This window comes from Micromys minutus (genome assembly GCF_963924665.1).
Source record: "Micromys minutus genome assembly, chromosome: 1".
In the NCBI taxonomy this organism is placed as follows: Eukaryota; Metazoa; Chordata; class Mammalia; order Rodentia; family Muridae; genus Micromys; species Micromys minutus.
The window spans coordinates 252,372,602-252,394,205 of NC_137969.1; the positions used below are offsets into that span (position 1 = coordinate 252,372,602).

Genomic DNA, 21,604 nt, shown 5'->3' on the forward strand with positions numbered 1-21,604 from the left:
CTTTTTTAAAAAAATGTGTTAGCGATTGCCTTTTATATCCAAGTCTATGATGGTCCAGTTTATTTGAGCTTTGTGTGTGGTGTGATCTAACCTTTTTTCTGTCTCTATTCCCGGGCCCTAGCCAGCCTAGTGTCCTGTGTTGAAAGGCTGACATACTCTGTCCTGCAGTCCAGTGCTGCTGTGAATCCAGGGTCCAGCCCTCTGCCAACCACAGTTCAGCTGCCTAGTGAAGCTTCACAAACAGTCCTGGCTACTGGAACAATAGCTCCTCCCACTGTGGTTCTTCTCCAGGGTGCTGAGTCCCCACTCCTGCCCTTGGCACTCCATTCATGCAGATTCTGCTGTCCCAGGCCCACAGAGGTAGCTGTTAGGTAGCAGATTGGAGTCTTTGACTATACAGGTGGATTTCTCATGCAGCCTCCTAGCACAACTGGATTCCAGTGGTGATCTCCAAGCTGTAGAGGTGGTGGAGGAGGAGGAGGAGGAGGAGGAGGAGCCTCTCACTTCCTTTCAGTGCCACTTGGAGGTCCTGGCTAGCACAGACACAGGAGGAGGAACGGTGTGCCAGGGCGCTCACATTGAAAGGAGTATTTACAGGAACAGGGTCAGACTCCACCAGCCAAACAGGGTAGCCATTTACAAGCTGCTTTTCTTCTGTATTGCAACAGCAATCTAAAATTAATCTTTTGGGGGAATATCATCTCACAGTAACATGGAAGCATAGCAAACCCCAAGAAAACTGCCCTGCACCCAATAATGTTTAGACATTTTAACTAAAAATTATCCAACTTTGTTAAAAGGAGAACTTTAGTAATTAGAGGAATGCTTTGTTTTTCTGTATTGGGATACTCCATATAGAACACAAACACGTTCCTCAAGCCTGTGTGGTGCATGTAAAGGTTCATAAATAGTCCACCAATGATGAAGAACAAGATGAAGGATCCTTAACTACAGTGGTGGTACTGGCAGAAGAAAGCCCTAACTGTACAGACACAGGGCCCGGAACTCCCAGGTAGCCCAGGGTAGCCTCAGACTGTTCTCCTGCCCCTGCCTCCTAGATGCTGAGATTGCAGGTTTGTACTGTGTTGCTAGGTAGAAATACTCGTTAAAATGATTCATGGGTGGTTCTTTAAAAAAAAACAAAATAGAGAGCTAGAGAGACAAACCGGTTACAACCACTTGTCTGTGCAGAGGACCTGGATTCAGCTAGTACCCATGCAGTGACCTGCCATGGGCCAACCCTGAGGGAGGGTCAAGTACTGAGGTGAGGCACAGCATTGGACAGAGCACAAAGACTGATGACCTCTGGCCTTTAGCTGTTCTAGGGACCACAAGCTGATGGTTTCTGGCAATTTAACTTTCACTGTTCTAGGGCCAAAAACTGACAGCTTCTGGCAATTTCACACGGGGGGGGGGGGGCATATTTGGTGGATGGAGCAAAGCCCAAAATGCCAGACATTATTTTTTCTCTCAGCCTTTTTTTTTACCTGCTTAGAAAAAAAGTTGGTTATAAAATTACATCATAGATAAAATGTTACACAAAAAGGGAGTTACAGAAGGAAGTTGATACTAAGTTCTATAAGCTCATTATAAGTTCAAAGCAACAGTTACACATGGCCTTGCTTATCATAGTGCACATCTGTGGCTTCATCCTTGGACCTGTTGAACACAAATTCACCCCAAGCCTATTTCTCTTCTTAGTGTGATTTATTAATGCCCATTGTATTTCTTAATATGCAGCCTTTACTTACTGTTCTGTGAGGAGTGAGCACATTCTATTCTTGATTCTAACTCTATTACATCTTTATGGCAAAACGACTGAAACCATCTCCTTAAACCTTCTTCCTAAAATTACTTGAAGCAAATCGGGAGTTCTGTAAAGTCGTTCATTCATCGAAACAGCACAAATCAACATCTTTGTGTTGATCTGCAGGAAGTTTGCCCAAAAGGATGGGCTGTCTCTGAGGAAGTAATCACACCAGGCTCTAGGCAGTGGGGGTCTCCTGGTGTCCACTCACACCAAGCCACATAGCCGAGGAGTTTGGCAGTGACAAGCATGAGAAACACATCAGTAGCAAGAAGCAATCAATCCTGGGACGAAGTCGCAGGGTCTGGGCCTCACCAGGGCTTCCCCGTCTCCCGGAGCTCACGTGCCCACTACAGCTCCTCCTGCATGGCATCTGCCAATGACCCACAACCATCTGTAACTCCATTCCAGAAACTCAAGAAGCATCTTCTTCTGCCCTCCAAGGGTACCATACACACGAGGTGAACAGACATGTACATGCAAGAAAAACACCCATACAACAAAAAATAAAAAATAAATCTTCAAAGAAAAAAACCCCACAGAGTACTAGGTATGGTGGCACACACCTTTAATCTCAGCACTCAGGAGCCAAAGGCAGCAGGATCTCTGAGTTCAAGACCAGCCTGGTCTACATGGCAAGACACAAGCCAGCTGGAGTTATATGGTGAGACCACACCTGACCAGAGATCCTTTTAACTAAAACTTGTCATGTAGAGGGATGCTTGGCTTTTGGGTTCATTGTTTGTTTTGTGTGTGTATTTGTGCGCATGCAGGTCCTAGTACATGTGTGAGTACTTTACCAATTAGGCTGGCTCCCTTGTCTTTTTTTTTTTTTTAATCATCATGCCTCTTGGCATAGTGAGGCAGTTGAGTCACTTGGCCTATTACATCACACATCCCATGATTTGGGTTTAAATCTGTACCTGGAATTGTCAGTTCTGTAACTGAAGTATGCGTTGTAAGTTCGTCTGTGCTATTGGCTGTTATATTGGTGACTATTCGGGACTCAGAAAAGCCTGCAGTGTTCTCCACTGGTCCAAAGCGGCCTGGAACTTACTCTGTAGCCACAGGCTGACTTGAGTATAAAGTAATATCCCTGCTTCAGTCTTCTGAGATGTGTTCCTTCCAACACACTGCACACAGTGGAGGTGTGTGCTCCACCTGCCCCGATGGTCGGCAAGTGTGAGCGCTGGGCAGTGAAGACACTGTAGGCTTTTGTGAGTCCCGAATAGCCACTAACTGGATTCCAAGGCCCAAGGCTGGTGTCTTTCTTCAGTTCCTTCCCTGCAGACACTGTGCGAATGTGTCTGTACGCTTCTCGCCTTAGCATCACCAGGACCCGGCTTGCAGCAAGTGTGTGACTCGCCTCACTTCGTAACAAACTGGTGGAAGCAAGGCGTGCTGAAATTACTGACACACAGTGAGGTGTTGGAGAGTCTATTTGGGGTGAAGCATGGTTCTCTAGCACCTCTAGCCCCTTGTACACTGACCAAGAAGCCCCAAGTTAACTCGTATTATTAAGACGTATAGATATTCAACAGGAAGCGCATTACTTTAGCTTTGCAACCCTATTTCATTTGTTTTTTTTTTAAATAAATACTTTTAGATTTCCTTGTTATTTTATGTGTGTGGGTGTTTTGCCTGCAGAAGTATACATGCACCACATGCGTGCCTTGTGCCCACCAAAGGTCAGGAGAGGGCTTCAGGTCCGCTGGAACTGGATACGGATGGTTGCAAGCCACCGTATGTGTGCTGGGAGTCAAATGTCGGTCTTATTCAGAAGCAGCAAATGCTCTTAACCACTGAGCCAAACCTTCAACCCCTATTTTAATTAATTAATTATTTAAAGACATGACTCACTGGTAGCCCTCACTGCTCAAAACTTATTATGTAGACCAAGCTAGATCCAGAACTCAGAGATCCACCTGCCTCTGTCTTCCAAGTGCTAGGATGAAAGGCGTGTGCCATCACTGACCAGCGTAACTGTGGGCTTCTTAGTTCTCTGTATTGCTGAGAAAATAAAGAACAGACAGAATCTGCATAGGCAAGCTGTGTCAGCTGTCAGCTTTTTTAAGGCATCCTGGCAAGACAAAATGTGAACAGGTATTCCCCAGGGTCAGAGGCTAGGATGAGGGTACAGGAAACACCCTTTCCACAGAAAGGCTGTATTGTGATGGTGTGACAGAGTGGTGCTCTCATGTTCCAGCCTCCTCACCCTGCTTCAGTGTTGGCTGTCTCAGCGTGACCGTGGAGTTCATGTGTCAGTGCCTGTTCTCTGTAAGCTCAGCCATTAGGGATTCCGATAAAGAAAAGCTGTCATCAGAAGGCACCTGCCTTCATGGCGTCCAGGGAAGTGAGGAATGCTAAGCAGTTAGCTGCCTGTAGCTTACTGTGTGTGCTGGACGACTGGCTCGGCGGACCCTTGCCTTTCCCAGCTCGGAAGCAAGGAAGGGCCTTGTAGAGAAGCAGACCAGAAAGCTGCCAGTAGGAGCGCCGAGGAGGGCCATGAGCTGAAGGGGGAAGAGCAGCACCTAGTCAGGGACACTTGCTAGGGAGGCTCATCTGGGAAGGTGCTCTTGGGATGCCTCGTACTCAGCAGAGGAATTTATGCAAGTTCACATTTGAAATGTAACCAGAGGGGTTTAAAAAGAAAAAAGTTAATGTTTTTATGAATCATTTAAAAATGTAATGAATTACAGGCTGACACCTATATATAATCTGCACTTGAAAATCAAAGGCAGAGATTTTTTTTAACCTCACTGCAATTTTGTGGTTAGCCTGATCTACATCAAGTTCTAAGCTAGCCAAGGCTATATAATACCAAGAACCTGTCTTAACAATAAAATAGTAACAAAATAAAATATATACTGAGAGAAGTTGACAGTTTTATGAAAATTTATTTATTTTCCAAAGTAAACCTTTAGAGAGAAGAATGATGTGGTTTTGTATTTTGAGTAATCTCTGTAATATTTGGTTTATTGGGATGGCTGGGTTCTCCCCTACACATCTGTTCTACACCAGCCTGTGGCCGTGTGACTTTTTGATTGGTTATAGGAAGGTGCGGTCTCGAAAGAGACCTTAGAATTGTGGACATCTTAACAGAGTTTGATAAGTGAGTGGCTTGTGAAGGGGTTAGTTTGCATGTAACTCTGAAACAGTGAGTTGTAGGCACTTTTATTCCGCAATAATCCAGTGTTCTCCTGCGCTTGAAGTGATGGTTTGGCTCTCAAATAGCATCCCAGTACTATTTGCTAATGGTAGGGAAATACTGACTGGCAGAGGTGCCCTAAGATATTTGGCCAGCCCTTGATGTGTCCCCTGCGCATGTGCAGAGCCCCGCCATCACCACCACTGGCCTCTTCTTCAGCCTCTCGGTGGTGGTTAAAGTTTTCTAAACTTCTCAGGGCTGCCCTGTGGGGCTGGGCTGTCTTTGAGTGCAGTTCAGCTTCATGCCTGTCAGCCTGACTGTCTCTGCATCTCTGTCATCTCGTTACAAGTGAAGTGAAAGGTGTCAGTCTCTTAGTAAGTGCTCACTGAAGAAGCCCCTGTTACGGTCACAGTGACTACATCACTGCCATTTTAAGCATGTCACCCAGAGGGAGGAACAGAAGGGACTTTGAGAAAAACCAAGAGGCTGCCTGCCCTTACTGCAGGTCTCTGGACAGATACAGTTGCTGTGTTTGGGCAGCCAGAAGTCTCTCCCCCATCCCATCCCACCCAGACCTGGCCTCCCTGTTTCTCTCCCCTTTCTCCCCACCCCCAACCTTCCCGCCACCCACCCACCCCAGCCTAGGGCCTGGCATGTGAGTGCTGCTGCCTGGAAAGTATTTGTTCCTTGAGCGCCTTCAGAAGTGTTGGTGGTGACTGGTGCTGTCAATCATGTCAGGCCTGTGATGTCAGCAGCAGCCAGCTGTGGAGCACACACGCCCTTCCCACTGTTTAAAGGATATTTAACCACTCCTGTTAACTCACAGTAAAAGTCGGAGGCTAAGGGTGTCTCTCTCCCGGCCCTGTGGGTTAAGCGTCATCACTACTGACAGCCCTCGCTCTCCCCTTGCAGATGTTCCTCCTGCGGATCAAGAGAAGCTTTTTATCCAGAAGCTACGTCAATGTTGTGTCCTCTTTGACTTTGTTTCTGACCCGCTGAGTGACCTGAAGTGGAAGGAAGTAAAGCGAGCTGCGTTAAGTGAGATGGTGGAATATATCACCCACAACCGGAACGTGATCACAGAGCCCATCTACCCCGAGGCCGTCCACATGGTGAGTGAGTGCACGGGGCATGCCCCCGGAGACCTGAGCACTTAACCCTCAGCGCTCCCCTGTGGGGAGGGAGTGGGGGGGCTTGGTTTGTGTTTACTATGATGTCATCTCTGGATTCTTTGCCTTGACTTTTTAAGTATATGCAACCTTAGTGTTGGTGCCCTCGTGCAGTTCAGAAGTAAGTGCCCTGCCCACCCATGTGCCCTCAGCAAAGAGTAGATGCCCATGGTCGTGATGCCCAGGGTAGCAGCAGGCTCTTGCTCCTTCCCTAAGTCCAGCTCAACAGCTGTACAAGTCCACCCCAGGTCCAGAACTGTAAGGAGCTGTTCTGTCTTCACAGCTTCCAGTTTGTTCTCACTGTGGCCTTGATAGTCAGTCCTCTTGGAACTTCTTCAGTGGCTGAGCTCAGGGGTGTGGCTTCATTTTCTTCAACGGTTATTAAATTTGTTCTGACATCAGATGTTAAGATCCATTTCCTCCACTCGTTTAAGACGATTGTATTGAACTTAACTTTCTCTGAAAATTAAATCAGAGTACCTACTGGATTTGTTAATAGGTCAGTTATAGTATGGAATTTTTTTTTTGTTTTTAAGCAGTCTTGGCAGCCAGTATTGCATAGCTTATAGGAAGAATCTACCTTGTTTGGGTCAAACGCCTACCCTCCAGCCAAGTGCTCTCCAGACCATGTGACTGGGTTTCTCTTTTGTCTTTCCTGAAGCACCTGAGATGCTCTGGAGACTTCTCTCCGGTCTGCTCCTGTTGCAGAGGTTCCCTAGCCAGAGTCTGTCTTTGTTGTAACTTTGTTCCTCGCCTGAGCATCATGCCCTCCCCAGGGGGTGAGCAGGTGGCTCCCAGAAGAAGTTCACACACATTTTCTGAATTTCCACTGTGGGCTAGGCACTCTTAGGGGAGAAAGGACAGATTCTGACAAAGATGAAACCATGACTTTGTTTGCTTGAAAATTCCATGATTCAGACAATGCTGGTACTGGGGGAAAGGAAGCTGAGGGTGAGACTTCAGCTCCTTTCCATGTGCACAAGAAGATCTAGAGAGGAGAGTCGTGAACTACTCAAGCCGTCAGATGTCTGTGTCTCTCTGTGTGTGTGTCTGTCTATCTCTCTGTGTGTGTCTGTGTTTATCTGTGTGTCTCTGTATATCTATGTCTGTGTGTGTCTCTGTGTGTCTGTGTATATCTGTATATGTGTGTCTGCATGTGTCTATCTGTATCTGCATATATCTCTGTCTGTCTCTGTCTCTGTGTGTGTGTTGTGTGTGTGTGTCTGCCCTGACCTGCTGTTTGTCTGGTGCTCTGTAAGGAGGAGCAGGGAGAGATTGCATGGACTGATAGTATATTAATTACTTTCTCAGACTTCCCCTGACACTGGGGAAGGTAATGGTGGTTGGCAGTCTGTCCATGGTGTACCTTAGGCTCATCTTGGTGAGTCAGGAATCAAGAGAACTCCATCTGGCCTATGTCCTTCCAAGGCTCACTTCCAGTGACCCATTTGTACCAGCCTCACCTCCCGCTTTAGAGGTTTCCACCCCTTTCAGAACCGCACCTTATGCTGAGGAACAGGTGTTTGAGCGCATGCCCATGGGGGGCATTTCAAGCCCAGAGTAACAACAGCAAGGATGAGAAGTGCAGTGAAGGCTGAGTGGGTGGGGAGGGCGTGGCTGTAGGGACACAGCAAGCACGTGTTGGATCCAGGAAGCCTACCCAGGCCTCCATCCCACAGAGGCCTGCTTTGGGTCCATTCTAACGAGAAGCTCAGCAGCCTTCAGCCCCAGCCAGTGACCACATTCACAGCACTTTGCCCATGCTTCATGGCTGCCTGCTGCTGTTTCTTCTGTTTGCAGTGCCTGTGATTTTGTTCCTAGTGTTTTTAGAGACATAAATTTCTACTAACTGATGCATTCCCAGCAGGCAGCCGTGTAAACATCGCCGGTTTGACTTGAATGCTGTGTGGCTTCTGAGTGACTGTTAAGACATCATTTATCTTAAAGTTCATCCCTTACCTAAGGAACTTGTGGTTCTGATACTTCTTATGGTACAACGCTTCTCCCGAAAGGAAATCTTACCCTGCTCCTTCACCACTGCCTGCACTGAGCAACCTTTGACCTGCCTGCTCTCTCTATAGATTGACTGTGCAGGACATTTCATGAAATAGACTCATGTTCATGACAGGCATTTTCAGTGTGCTCAGTCCAAGCCATGTCATAGCCTAGGCTTATAGTTCATTTTCCTTTTTTTGGATATATAATTTTATCATAATATTCTGTTCTATAGATATATTCTTTTGAGATTTTTTTAAATCTTTTTTTTTAAGATTTATTTATTTGTTTTATGTAAGTATACTGTCATCTCAAGACACACCAGAAGAGGAATCAGATCCCATTACAGATGGTTGTGAGCCACCATGTGGTTGCTGGGAATTGAACTCAGAACCTCTGGAAGAGTGGTCAGTGCTTCATAACCATTGAGCCATCTCTCCAGCCCTTAATTTTTTTTTTTAATTTTGTGTGTATAAATGTTCTGCCTGCATGTATGTCTGTGTACCATATATGTGAAGCATCCTCAAAGACCAGAAGAGGATGTCACATTCTCTGGCTATAGAATGACCGATGGTTGTTAGCTGCCATGTGGGTGCTGGGAATCAAACCTGAGTCCTTCAGAAGAACAGCCTGTACTCTTAACCACGGAGTCCCCTCTGCCTAGTCATCCATAATCTGGTGAGCATTAAGGTTATGTCTGGCCTTTTGTTTTGGTTTGATGTGGTTCTGAGACAAGGTCTCAGTAGATAGGCCTGGCTGCCTTGGAACTTTGTATGCAGACCAGGCTGGCCTGGAATTCACAGAGATCCCACTGCCTCTGGGATTGTAACCATGTGCCACCACACCAGCGTGAATTTGGGCCCTGAGTTAAAGCTGCCGTGAACAGAACTGGCACAGACTGTGTCTCTTGGGTGTATACCTAGCAGCAGAGTGCTCTGTGAACCTCAGTGAGAAAAACTATGGGGCGGTTTTCAGAATGGCTACACTAGTTCACATTCCTGTCTGTAGTCTTGGGTGTGAATTCTCCACACCTCCAAAGCCTTGTTGCCTATTTCTTTGGTTCCAGTGTTTCCGTGAGTGAGACCTAGCAACTCACTGTGGTTCTGACTTGCATTTGACTGAGAATCTTTTCATGTGCACTCTGTGTTTCATATCCCACTGCGAAGCAGAGCCTTTCAAACTGGCTAGTGTGGTTCTACCGCATACCCCCAGTAAGAAATACAGAAAGTGAGGCTGACTGGAGCAGTAGAATAGATTATTGCTGTTACATCACGACCTTTTAATGTCATCAGATGAGCTATGGAAGATGGCTGTGGTGATTGCATCATGTACAGGGGCCTTAAGCTGATGCCTTCAGAGAAGGTTTGCAGTGGAGTGATACAGAATTTGTCATTGTTTGCCACTGTCTTTACATGAAAAACTAATGCTTAAAAAAAAAAAAAAAAAAAAAAAAAACCTGTGATTCAGACTTCAGTATTTAGCAGGCATTTTTCTTAAAAGAAAAAAAAAAGGAAAATGAGATTATATGTCCAGGAAGTTAACAGATAGTACTTGTTGTGACCATGGAAACTTGTAAGGAGATTTGGGCCTGGTAGCATGGCGGTGAGATTAATTGTTACACAGGATCTGTATCACAACAAACTAGTATTTTCCAGAGTCACTCACACGAAATGATGTGATCACACTGAGTATGTGGCCCACCTGGGTTGACTGTCTCCACAGCCTGTCACCAGTAATAATGTCAGGGTCTCTAGAGGAATCAGACTAATATATAAAAATTAATGTGTGTATACATAGGAGATTTATTAAAATGGCTTACAGGCTGTGGTCCAGCTAGTTCAATGTTGGTCTTTTACCAGTGGAAGGTCCAAGAATGCAGTAGCTGTTGAGTTCATAAGGGTGGGTGTCTCAGCTTGTCTTGGTATATGCTGGCATCCCAAAAAAGTAGGTTCTAGTGCCTATGAAGGAATGGACTTCACCACTAAGACTGAGAGCAAACAGGTTGAGAGAGCAAGCATCCTTTTCCATGTCTTTATATAGGCTGCCATCAAAACACGTGGCCAGAGGTGTATCTTCCCACCTCAAAAGATCTAGAGTAAAGGTGTATCTTCTCTCTTCAAAAGATTCAGATTTAAATTGGGTCTTTCCACTACAAATGATTTAATTAAGAAAAAAAATTCCCCACAAGTAAACCTAGCCACTTTAGTTTTAGTTAGTTCCAGAGTCGGTTAAGTCAATAACTAAGAACAGCATCACAGCTATAGCAGATATAAAACGGGGGCTGGGGAAGCACCAGCCACTTCTCATAAACATTTGTATTTAGACATTCTAACTTCTGGCTAGTTTCTTACACAGCAGACCCTAGTGTGTAGAATGGTAAAATGTCCATTAGGGCCCATGGTAATGTTTTTGGAGCTTAGCAGGATTCTGATTCCAAAAAGGTTAAGGAGAACTCTTATCTTACAAAGCAGCTATCATCGGAGGCCCAGGTTGACCAAGTCAGTTCAGTCAGCCAACAAGGTCTCAAGGGAGTGAGTGAGGGTTAAAGAAAGAAAAGACAATTAGACAGCATAACATGACTCCCGCCAGTGCTGAAGTGAGTTTATTTTTTCCCAGTCTGCTTTTATACCATTCTAAGTATACGCAAAAAAATAAGGTCAGTTCTTGTTCAAGGATAAACAAGGCATTAACTAGGTAGTCACTGTGTTTGGGGACTTACCAAGACCATCAAGATACAAGGAGCACATTCCTCAGCTGTTTTTCTTATGCTGACCTCCTTGTTTTAGCCCAATGTCAAATTCCTGCCAAATTCCTAGAAGGCAGCCCCTAGAGCTCTCCATGTCTCTCTCCTTTTTATTTCATAAACAAGACTGCATCTGTCTTGGGTTTTTCTGACTAGAATGCCTTCCTTTCCGGTCATTGAACATGTATTATCCAAGGTAATGCACATCTGTCTTAGGTTGGTAAGGCACTGTGCAAAATCTTACCCATCATTGGCTGCCAGCCTGTTAAACTAGTGACTCTGTCTTTAAGTTTCAAGCCATACATTTTGGCTGCCAGCATGTTGATGTTGTTAAAGGCAAGCTTCATTAAAATGGCCAAGAATAAGCTTATTACCAGGTCAAGAAGGGCCAACATAATCAAACTATATAAGCAACATAATCAAACTGTATAAGCCATGAAGCTTGGCCAAGATGGAAATACTGACCACAAGCCAGGAAAAATTCTATCCACAGCATCAAAACACAGTGGAGCAACATCTTTAAATTCATAATCTCAGTATGCAAAATTAAAATATCCAGAGAGGTGTTAGAATTATGACAAATACCCTGCAAGTGTCTGAATTTTCTCCCAATTATAGTGACTGTCATTGTATATTTTAGGAGTGACACAAATCTATTGGAATTTAGCCTGACACTTGAGATGGCTTCTTATACTTAAACTCTGAACCTCTTCTCCAGTAATCTCATTGGTAATATTAAGAGCATCATTCATTGTTCCAAATGCCTATCTATATCTTCTTGAATACTCAGAGCATTAGTAACATTTTTTTTGCTAAATGATTAACAAAAGTGGCATCTTAACTTCTTGCATGAAAGCAATTACAGAAGGAGTGGTGGTAGCTATTAATGTGATCAAAAGCTTCTCTACCAGCAATAATCAAACCCACTACCCTCTTGCTTAAAGCCTGACTCCCTGCTTCCAGTATCTGCAAGCTTCTTTCAGAATACCAAGGTTCCATCATACTCACAAACAATAGAACAAAAGCTGGCTGATAGACCGCCATAACAAATGTGCCAGATTTCAACACACTAACACAATTAGGAAGCTTTAAAAATGTGTCAGTAGTCACCTGTACATATTTTAATTTACCAAAGTCAGAAATATGAGTAACATCCATTTGTCATAATTGATTAGGTATAAGTCCTAGAGGGTTAACACCATTATATGGTACAGGAAGAAACTGAGGACATTCAGGACAAGCTGTTACTATTTTGGTGATGTAAAGAATGAGATTGTTTGGCTAATTATTCCTATAATCTGCCCAGTATACAAATCTGCTGTGGCATTGCCCTCAGTTAGGGGTCCGGGCAAAAAGGAATAATTTCAAGCAATTGTAAATCATAAGATTTATGTTGGCTCTCAATATGCAAATTAAAAGTGTGATTTTTTTTTTTAATTTCAAAAACAGTGGCTTCAGCACGAAATTAGATTATTTGTGCTGAAGGGAGTGGGGGCGACTCAAGAATAAACGTGATCCAATTACATTCGCTGCCCTCCCATTAGCTGAGCCATCTGTAAATATGGTAAGTGCATTTTCTATAGGCTGCCGTGTAAATTTACAGGAAATATAAAAGCATCCATAGAGGCAAATTGTAACAACTTGTCTTTTAGATAATGATTATCAATTTTGCCTTGAAAGTTTGCACAATAGGACAAACATCAGTATTCTGCAATAATAAGAAATAAATATTTCATCAGGTTCTTTCCCAAAATACTTTAGTGATTCTGTCCTACAATTCTGTATTAACATAGCAACAGCTTCATAATAGGATGTTAAGACTTTCTTTGGAAATGACAAAAGATGAAGCCACATCTTTTGCCAAAGAAGTGCCGTGGATGCGTGAGAAGCAAGATGCAGACAGCCAACAATCGGTCATAGTCTGTATAACGTATCTGTTGTTGACTAATAGCTTCCTCTACTTTCTGCAAAGCTATTCATCCCTCATCAGTTAATCGTCGAAGAGAATTAGGATTTACATCCCCCTTGAGTATCAAACAGAGGCTTAAGTTCTCCAGTGGTGAGCTTAAGATGAAGCCTTAGCCAATTGATATCTCCTAACAGCTTTTGAAAATCATTTAAAGAAGGTAAATTATCTTTTTTCTTTTGGGGGGGGGGTTGGATTTTCTGCTCCACAATTTGTCTAGGATATACCTGAGGTCCCAAATATTGAAAAGGAAATTGCCTTTGAATCTTTTCTGGAGCAACAACTAATTCCCAAGATTTTAAAGCTTGTTGTATAAGAGCAAAGATTTGTAGTAAATCTCCTTCAGAGGGATCAGCTAATAAAATATCATCCATATAATGAATAAATACACAGAAGGATGCAAAGTCCTAACTTCTTGTATTGAAGCAGCAACACATTTTTTATATAATATAGGGCTATTAGCCATTCCTTGAGGCAAAACTTTCCAATGTTATTGCTTCATGTGTTAAATTACAAGCAGGCACCTTTTACAGTCATGAAGATGCAAAGGAATAATATAAAAACAATCTTTTAAATCTATGATAATTTTATACATATTTTTTGGAATGGCAGCTGGAGTAGGTCAGCCAGGTTGCAATGCTCCCATAAGTTCCATGATTTCATTAACCCTTCACAAAGCCTGCAACAATCTCTACTTGCATGATGTTTTTCTTAATTACAAATATAGGTGAGTTCCAGGAGGAATTAGAATCTTGAGCTTATATTGAATTGTAAACTGCCAAAGTTCCATTAGCTAAATATATCTCTCCATCCATAATTTCTAAAAGTTTCTTTTGCAATATCAGAGCATAGCCATAATTTTGGAAGGCTAAAACCATTTTCTAGCAGTGTAAACAATCCAGTCTCTCTAAAATCAATACCAAGTGCATTATTTTCATGTTACAAAGATTGGCTGCCTGTTCTTGTATATGAATGCATGATGTTGCAGCTTTTAATACCTCATTAAAGAAACATTGTTTTAAATCCTATCTTATAAGTCTGGTTTCTAGATCAAGAATTACATAAAATATTGTTCCAATTTAGAGGTTTCTTTAGAGACCTGTTCCCCTAGGTTGGCTCATGCCATGTGTTGTTACTCTGAATGACTCCAACCCAGAGTTACCAGTTTTAAGCCAACTTTCTGTTACTAACATTACAATATTTTAACCATACCCATTAACAAATAAGCCAACAATCTATAACCAAGACATGTAGAACATATTTATATATTTAAGACCAGTCAGAAACAAACATGAAGTTGGCTCCACACATTTACTTACTTTAGACTAGACAGACAAATTTTTCTTACTCGTTATAGCTATAATTTCAAGGGAGGAGCACCCTGCTACCTGCTGAACCCAAATGTTCCAGCAGATAAAGTTTTAACCATTTCTTTCTTTTGAATGTGAAACACAGAGCAACAGTTAAGCAACAAAACGAAACCACAAACTGACAGACATGGACAGACGGGCACACCAAGCACAGACATTAGAGAGGGAAGAGAACCAGATGTCCCACCAAAAGGATTCAGGTCCAGGACTAGGCATTCCCCCAGTGGGAACCTGAGAGGAAGCAGGATGTCTCCTGACCTCCTCTTAACTTTAGCATCTCTCTAACCCGCCCCATTTTTACAGGGTCTGCTCGCCACAGGTGCAAATTTTCTATATTTTCCTTTGCATGCATTTCCTTTCTCGCTGTGTCCTTCACTGCGCACCTTGTACTCAAGCCTCCTCCTGACCAAGCCCCCTCAGTCAGTCAACAGGATCTCAAGGGAGGAAGGGAGGATTAAAGAAAGAAAAGACAGTTAGACAATGTAACATGACTCCAGCAAGTGCTGAAGCGAGTTTATTTTTTCCACCTGCTTTTATGCAAAGAATAGGGTCAGTTCTTAGTCAAGGACAAACGAGGCATAAACAAAGGTCCTGTGGTCAGAGTATTCCTGAACTTATCAAATACTAGGAGTACATTCCTCAACTGTATTTTTCTTGAACTTACTTCCTTGTCTTAGCCCAGTGTCCAATGTTCTTGCCAGTTTCCTTGAAGCAGCCCAAGAGCTCTCCACACCAGGTTCTCCAGTACCCCTGGGGACGACACCCTGCCGCACTCAGCGTTCACTGTCACCCAGGTTGCTGGTAGGTGTACTTGTCACAGGTTTAGCAGAAACTGTGGCTTCCTTTCTGGGCTCAGGCCTGGGTCACGGTGACATGGCTGAATGTGCTGAGGTCAGGGTTGCTGGTGAGCACGGACCTTTTTTTAGAAAAGGAGAGAAGCTTGGGATCAGCCAGCATGCCAAGTGCACCTGCTTCTCCTATGGGAAGGCCAAGGTGAAGAGGCAGGCCCAGCTGGTAGCTGGAGGCCTGGGCCTGCGGTAGTATCTCCTCTGCCGCCACAGTCAAGTCTGCTATCCAAAGCCTGGAGGAGTTGAAGAAGCAGTTAGAAGCACTGCATTTCAGCCATCCCTACCCTGAATGACTTAATGTATGCAAAAATAGAGCAAAACTCTCCTGAGTGTAAACTCCTCAAGTGAAAAGCTCCTAAGCTGCTGAATTCCTGGGATGCTGCTTTCCCCCAAAGCCTTGGGCACAGGCAGAGGCCTTGTGGGCAGAAAAGGGTCTGCCTAGGGCACTGTTTGGATAGATTAGCTGGCTCGGGGACCCTTCACAGCACAGGGAGCTCTGGGATTACCCAGTCACCTGTGCTGGATCACTAACCAGAGCACAGCTCAGTGCGCTCCCTGGATCAGGAAACACATTCTGCACCCCTTCTGAACTCCAGCACCCTGCTGCCTTAGGGCGCTTCCACTGAAAATAGCGATATGGTCTCAGCCCTCCCAGAGCTGCCTGGATGTCTGAGGAACAAGGCCAGACATCAGTAGACACCGATCAGAGCTGAGGGCTGCACAGGAAGCCCGAGCACTGATCCACCCAGAGTCAGAGAGTGGAGCAGGGTGGCAGGGACAGTGCTCCAAATACAGAAGAGACTTCCATTGAGTCCTGACCCTGGAGACCTAATGAAGCCTATTGATAGTGCCAGGGGCGGCTCATGCGTCTGTCTGTCTGTCTGTCTGTCTGTGCTGTCCCTTCACTCTGCCTGCCTGCTGAGAACATGTAGGCAGAGCTTTGACATGGTGGTGCTATGGGACAGGCTGACTGACAGACGCGTGCTGGGGCATGTCAGAGAAGTCCTGGAGTAAGCTGCTTGGCTGGGACAGCCTAGAGAAATGGTCAGGTGTGAGTGGTGGTAGGGTAGGACCAAGATGTGGTATAGATTTGAGGTGTGTAGAGATTCTGACTTGAAATAGGATGACAACTCTGGTTCTAAGTGCAGATGCCCATGTCACTGCTCAAAGGAGAGTTTGGAGGATAGCCAAACTTGACCCACAGACTCAGAACAACTTTCTCTCTGCCCCATGTCCCGTGCTCAGTAAGCAGCCCTTCTCTCAGACACCTTTGGTTCTACTGGAGCTTCCACATGGGTGCTGGGAGTCGAACCCGGGTCCTTTGTCAGAACAAGTGCTCTTAACCGTTGAGCCAACCCTCAGGCCCTTGTTTCTAATTTTTATTCCCAGGCTTTGATACCCTGAAGTTAGGTATGGTGGTTTAGCGTGAGTGTTGCCTTTTGCAGCAGGACATTAAACTGCAAGGCTACTTCATGGAGAGCTGGGATGTTAAACACACGTGGTGTGAGGTGCGGTTTTATGTCTGACAGAAATAAATTCATAAGGATAAAATCAAAATAGCAGACAGAAAGAGTCATGACACACGGCAAGTGTAACAGGCTGAGCTGTTGGTCACTCACTTAAGTAGGTTCTAAAGATGAACCTAGAGGAGCACAGTTCCCACTTTCAGCCATACTTGCTTTTGGATAGTGTGACCTTTTGCTCTATGTCGTGGTAATTCTGAAATATTTTTACAATGATTATGTACCACATTTATTATCATCAAAAATCCACAAAATTAAAAAAAAAATTTAAATCAAGCAATCTGTGTAGCATTATGGTAGCGCCCCCACAAAGTATTCTTGTTGGTTTCCAGGAAATTGCGCTCACCCCATTATTTTAGAGCTCACCCCACTAGTTACTGTTGCATACTTGATTACACACCGGTTTACGGGTCTTCCTGGAGATGTACTGGAACAAACCTGCAATGTTTTCCCACCCACATCCCAGGACAGGCAGCTCGTGGACCCGTGACAATTGATTTTGGACACTTGTCTCTGCTTTGCGCCTGCTGTGTGAAAAGGGTGTTTACGGGTGCATCGAGGGGGCAGTGGTAAAGGAAAGGGTGTTTAGAATTAAGGAGAGGATAGTCACTAGCCACGGTTCCATATACTTTACAGACCCGCTTCGTTACGTGGGGTTAAGTCACATGACCCTCTGTAGTTCTTTGCTTCGTTAACCAGTGTTACAATAGCCTGGGTTAAAGTCGAGAAATAGTGGTGCTAACCGAAATCACCTGTATTTTTTTTAAAGAGGTCTACTCTCACCATTTTGAGATTTTCCCTTGTTTGGTGGTTTTAAAGAGTAGAAGAAATATGTGGTTATTTTATAACAAATAAATCCAATTTAAAAAGAAAACCCAACCCAACTCTTCCCTTGCCTTACCAAGTTCTTTCTTTTTTTTTTTTTTTTCTTTAAGAAAACTGCTGAGAAGCCTTAGGGGGGATGAGCGAGTTTGTTCTCAGGGGCTCGGCAATGTCACAGGTGCACTGAGGAGTGTGGGCATCTGGAGCGGAGTCGGCTTGTCCAGTATAGCTCAGTAAAGCTAGGTGTTTGTGCAACAGAGTTGTTAGGTAGAACCTGGGCAGTCCCCAAACTCAGGAGGCACAAACAGGAATATGGCAGCAAGTTTGAGACTGGTCCACTCTGCAGAGCAAGTCTCAGGCCATCGTGGTTGCTAGGTGTTTCTTTTGCTCATGGAGCACAGCGAAGAGATTCAAAGGACCAGGGTGGGGTGAGCCAGGGGCTTTGGAGGAGCTTCTGGTCTAAAGAGTATCATTCTCACACTGTCTGACAGTCACTAATCTTTATACCTGTGCCGTGGTCTTTGCCAGAGTGTCTGGGAAGTGGGCCCATCCCCATGTGACTGTTGGAGTCTGGTTTCTGTTGCTAAGTGAGGGTTTGAGATTCTTCTTGCTTGGTGAGTCAGTTGTCCCTGTAACTGCTACCTATGCTAGTCACTGTACAAGGGCCCGGCTTACTTATCCCTTCCCCAGTTGATGCATCTGGGCTGCTCCTAGCTTTGGCCATAAGCTGTTGTGTTTGTAGATGAGCTTTGGACTCAGGTGTGCCCTGAACGCAGTGCTCATTGCAATGGGTTCCGCGGCCAGCACGTTAGCACCCAAGAACTCTGTCCTTTGTTTAGATGAAGTCAGCTCTGACTCTTTCCTGTCAGTGCTAATGCTGTGGAGCCATGGCTGAAGAACCCAGAAAGGTTTTTCTCGTGTTTTTGTTACAGGTTTATGTTCTGGTTTAAGTCTGTGGCTCATTTGTCTGCAGGCTCTTTTAGCTGCTCTGTCGAAGAAGCTGCCGGCCTCTGTAGAGCAGCTTTGCTCACTGCATTAGTGACTTTCTGTACTCCACTGTGCTCTGCCATTGCTCTCTGGGACTCTGTTCTCTGACATGGCTGTCTATTGGATCCCAGTGTCATGGTAGGCATCTGGGGTTGTCCAGGCTCACGGGTGCTGTTTCTTTGCTTTCTGCTGTTCCTCTGTTTCCTGCCTGTGTCCTCTCTTTGTCTCCAGGCTCCCCGTTCTCTCCCCTGGTGTCTCTCATCTGTTAATTCCGCCCAGAGTTCTTGTCTCACCCTTTGGCCATCATCCCCGGTGGTCGGATTTGCGTCTTTTGTTCATAGCTTCTGTGTCATAGCTCACTTTTTGTCTGCTGGTACCCACATCAGTCAGGTCAGTTCAAGACGAATGGCCTGTTCTGTTTTCATTTCCCCGTTTTCTACCTATCTGGTTTTCACCTGTTTGTCCTGTCAAGTCCTGTATATTTAGGTTTTTCCTTTAAATGTTTTTGAGACATACTTGGAGATGCAATTAAGAAATATGGAGCTAGTTTGACCCTCTTGGTTCTTGTTTTTAAGCATTAAACAGGACCTGAGCTATACTAGCCTAGAGCTAACAACTCTCCGTTGCCAGGCCAAGGCCCAGCTGACGCTGAATCCAAGATGTCGTTGGTTGGGAGTTCTCCTGGTCTGCGTGATAAAGTAGCCACTCTCCCCAGCCTCCCCTAGTACAGTTATCTCTCAGTGTCCAGGGGGATTATTCGCATGTTTGAAGATGCTCAAGATCATGATATGAGGGGTGTCATGTGTGCATAACCACATCTTCCTGTCCACTTCAGTTACCTCCTGTTGTAGGTCGTCTCTAGAGACTTACACTAGTACACTGAAGGTGCTGTGTAATGAATCATTACCCTGTATTGTTTAGAAGACCATGACTTAAAACGAGAAGCCTCTATGTTCAGCAGAAATGCAGCATTTTATTGCCAAATGTTTTTGAGCCTTGGTTGACTGAATCAGGGACATGAGACCTACAGGTAAAGCGCCAACTGTACTAGGTCCTCATTTATCCTCTTGTGTGTTTTCATGGCCTCTGATAGTTTTCTCACATCAAACACCTGCATGACGGTGTGCTAATCATCCCTCGGGGCTGACTCTGCAGGTCCACACTGCCCCTCCTGCTGGTCCCACCTGGTTCTTTCTCCATAGTCTGCCGCCTGGCGGTGCCCTGGTCAGCACAGGGCTCCCTACATCTGCCCCATCTCCTGGGGTCAGAAGAATGTAGTATCATGCAGTTTTACCTAGTGTGTTTGGTCTTTGGGACGCATAAACCCCATCCCTGTGACACTTGGCTGTGTCCCCAACTGAGCCAGCAGTGAGCACAGGGTTAGAATCAAAGGTAGTCGAGTAAGCGGTGGTTCCGAGCCCTTTCTCGCTTCCTTAGGTTGTATGGGAGGTGGGGTGTATTGATTGGATAGTCAATACTAGCCCCCTTCCGAGCCCCTCACATTTTATCCCAGTAAAACCATCAGTCTGCCTCTAGACAGACCGCACTCACAGCTTCATGTTGACATTTACCACATAAAGCATTTGGAATACAGCATCCAGAATCTACATAAAACTAGCTGTTGGCCACAGCAAATACTTAAGACACTTTTCTCAATCCACCCCTGTTCTGCTTTGCTTTCTTACAGTATAGGACTTAATCTAGGGCTGTGGCTTGGCTTCTGCTCTGTTTTGTTTGGAACAGTCTCCTATAGCCCAGGCTGGCTACATAGCCAGGAGTGGCCCTGAATCTATGGCACTGCTGCCTCCACGTTCCCCATGCTAGGTTACAGGCATGTGCTCTGTTTTATGCCGTGCTCCGGGGCTGCAGGCAAGCGCTCTGCCAGCTGAGCTCCAGCCCTCCCTGTCATTTCTAAGCAGATACTAATTGAACTGTCTTACCAACCATCGTGTGTCAAGCGTGGTTTTCTTACTCTCATAAATGTTAAATAAACTCTACACTAAAATGACTGTCCTGTTTCATCATTAGCAGAAGTAAGATAGTGTCACACATTTAGTTGTACAATAGCTATAAATACTCAGAATTGTCAGAAGAACGGTTAAAAGGATTGCAAGTGCGTTCCCTTTATTTAATATCATAATGATTGTAAACTTTATTTCCCTGATACTTTCAACCGTTATGTTAGGACATGTAAGCTGGGCGTCTGGAGTGACGGTTAGAAGCCCTCACTGCTCCTGCAGAGGACCCCGGAGTCAATACCCAACACCGGTGCCCTCCTCTGGCCCCCACAGGCAAGGGCACACAGCACATATACCCAGGCACATAAAATGAAATCTTATCTTAAAAAACAGAACATGCAGAATAATGTTGAAAATCCAAACTGAATTTCTGAGCATCAACATAATACCACAACAGGAATGTTGACAGTTGGCCTCGACCCACTGTAATGCTGTGTACGTTTAATGGGGAAAACTTGTTCTGACTTACCTCCAGGTTATGTACTTAAGGAACATATTCAACATGAGTTTTGTGTTTAAACCTGAATCCCACCCTCCATATAGCTCTCCATATCTGTGTGTGTGTGTGTGTGTGTGTGTGTGTGTGTGTGTGTGTGTGTGTGTGTGTGTGTATGTATGCATATATATCAAGCATTTCAGATAAGAGACATTCAGCCATATTTGAATAGATTGTAAAAATGAAGAGCTATTCAAATATGAGAATTTAAGTATGGATTTTTTAATACCATGTTCAGGCATCTATCTGGCAGGAAATTACATTGTGTGAAAGTGTCTTCAGCTGTGGAGTGGCAGAAAACAAGGCTCTGCCTTGCTCCCCTGGAGAGTTACTGAGTGAATGTTGCAGGGGTCTGGGATGGGTGACAAAAGACACCAGCCTAGCATGTCCCCACCATTCAGGTACATTTGAGAGAACATTCCAGAGACAGCATCATGCAGGAGCTTAGATTAAGGACACAGTGAGGACTGTGTTTGCATTATAGCTGAGAGGCAATGGTTTAACCGTCTTTGGCAGGTTTTTTTTTTTTTGTTTGTTTGTTTAGTAAGGTGACCACCGTGCGTTTTTCCAGAGGACCTGCTCTGGGCAAATTTGAGTATCTAACTAAGTTCACCAAGCTTATCGAAGATCTGTCTTACCGTGTGTTTAAGACTGCACGCAGGGTGTTGAGACATGGCGGATGGCAGAGATCAGCAGCAGACCATAGAGGAGC

General features: G+C 44.7%; 1 protein-coding gene across 6 annotated transcripts in view; it reads left to right on the forward strand.

Annotated features, from left to right (window-relative positions):
* The window catches only part of PPP2R5C (protein phosphatase 2 regulatory subunit B'gamma), a 134,322-nt gene that overhangs the window by 72,730 nt on the left and 39,988 nt on the right, over nt 1-21,604 (forward strand). For all 6 annotated transcript variants that reach the window (XM_080931348.1, XM_080931350.1, XM_080931349.1 and 3 more), the window contains one exon: nt 5,868-6,067. In XM_080931348.1, the coding sequence (XP_080787474.1) occupies nt 5,868-6,067 (200 nt within the window). The remainder of the gene's footprint in view (nt 1-5,867; nt 6,068-21,604) is intronic.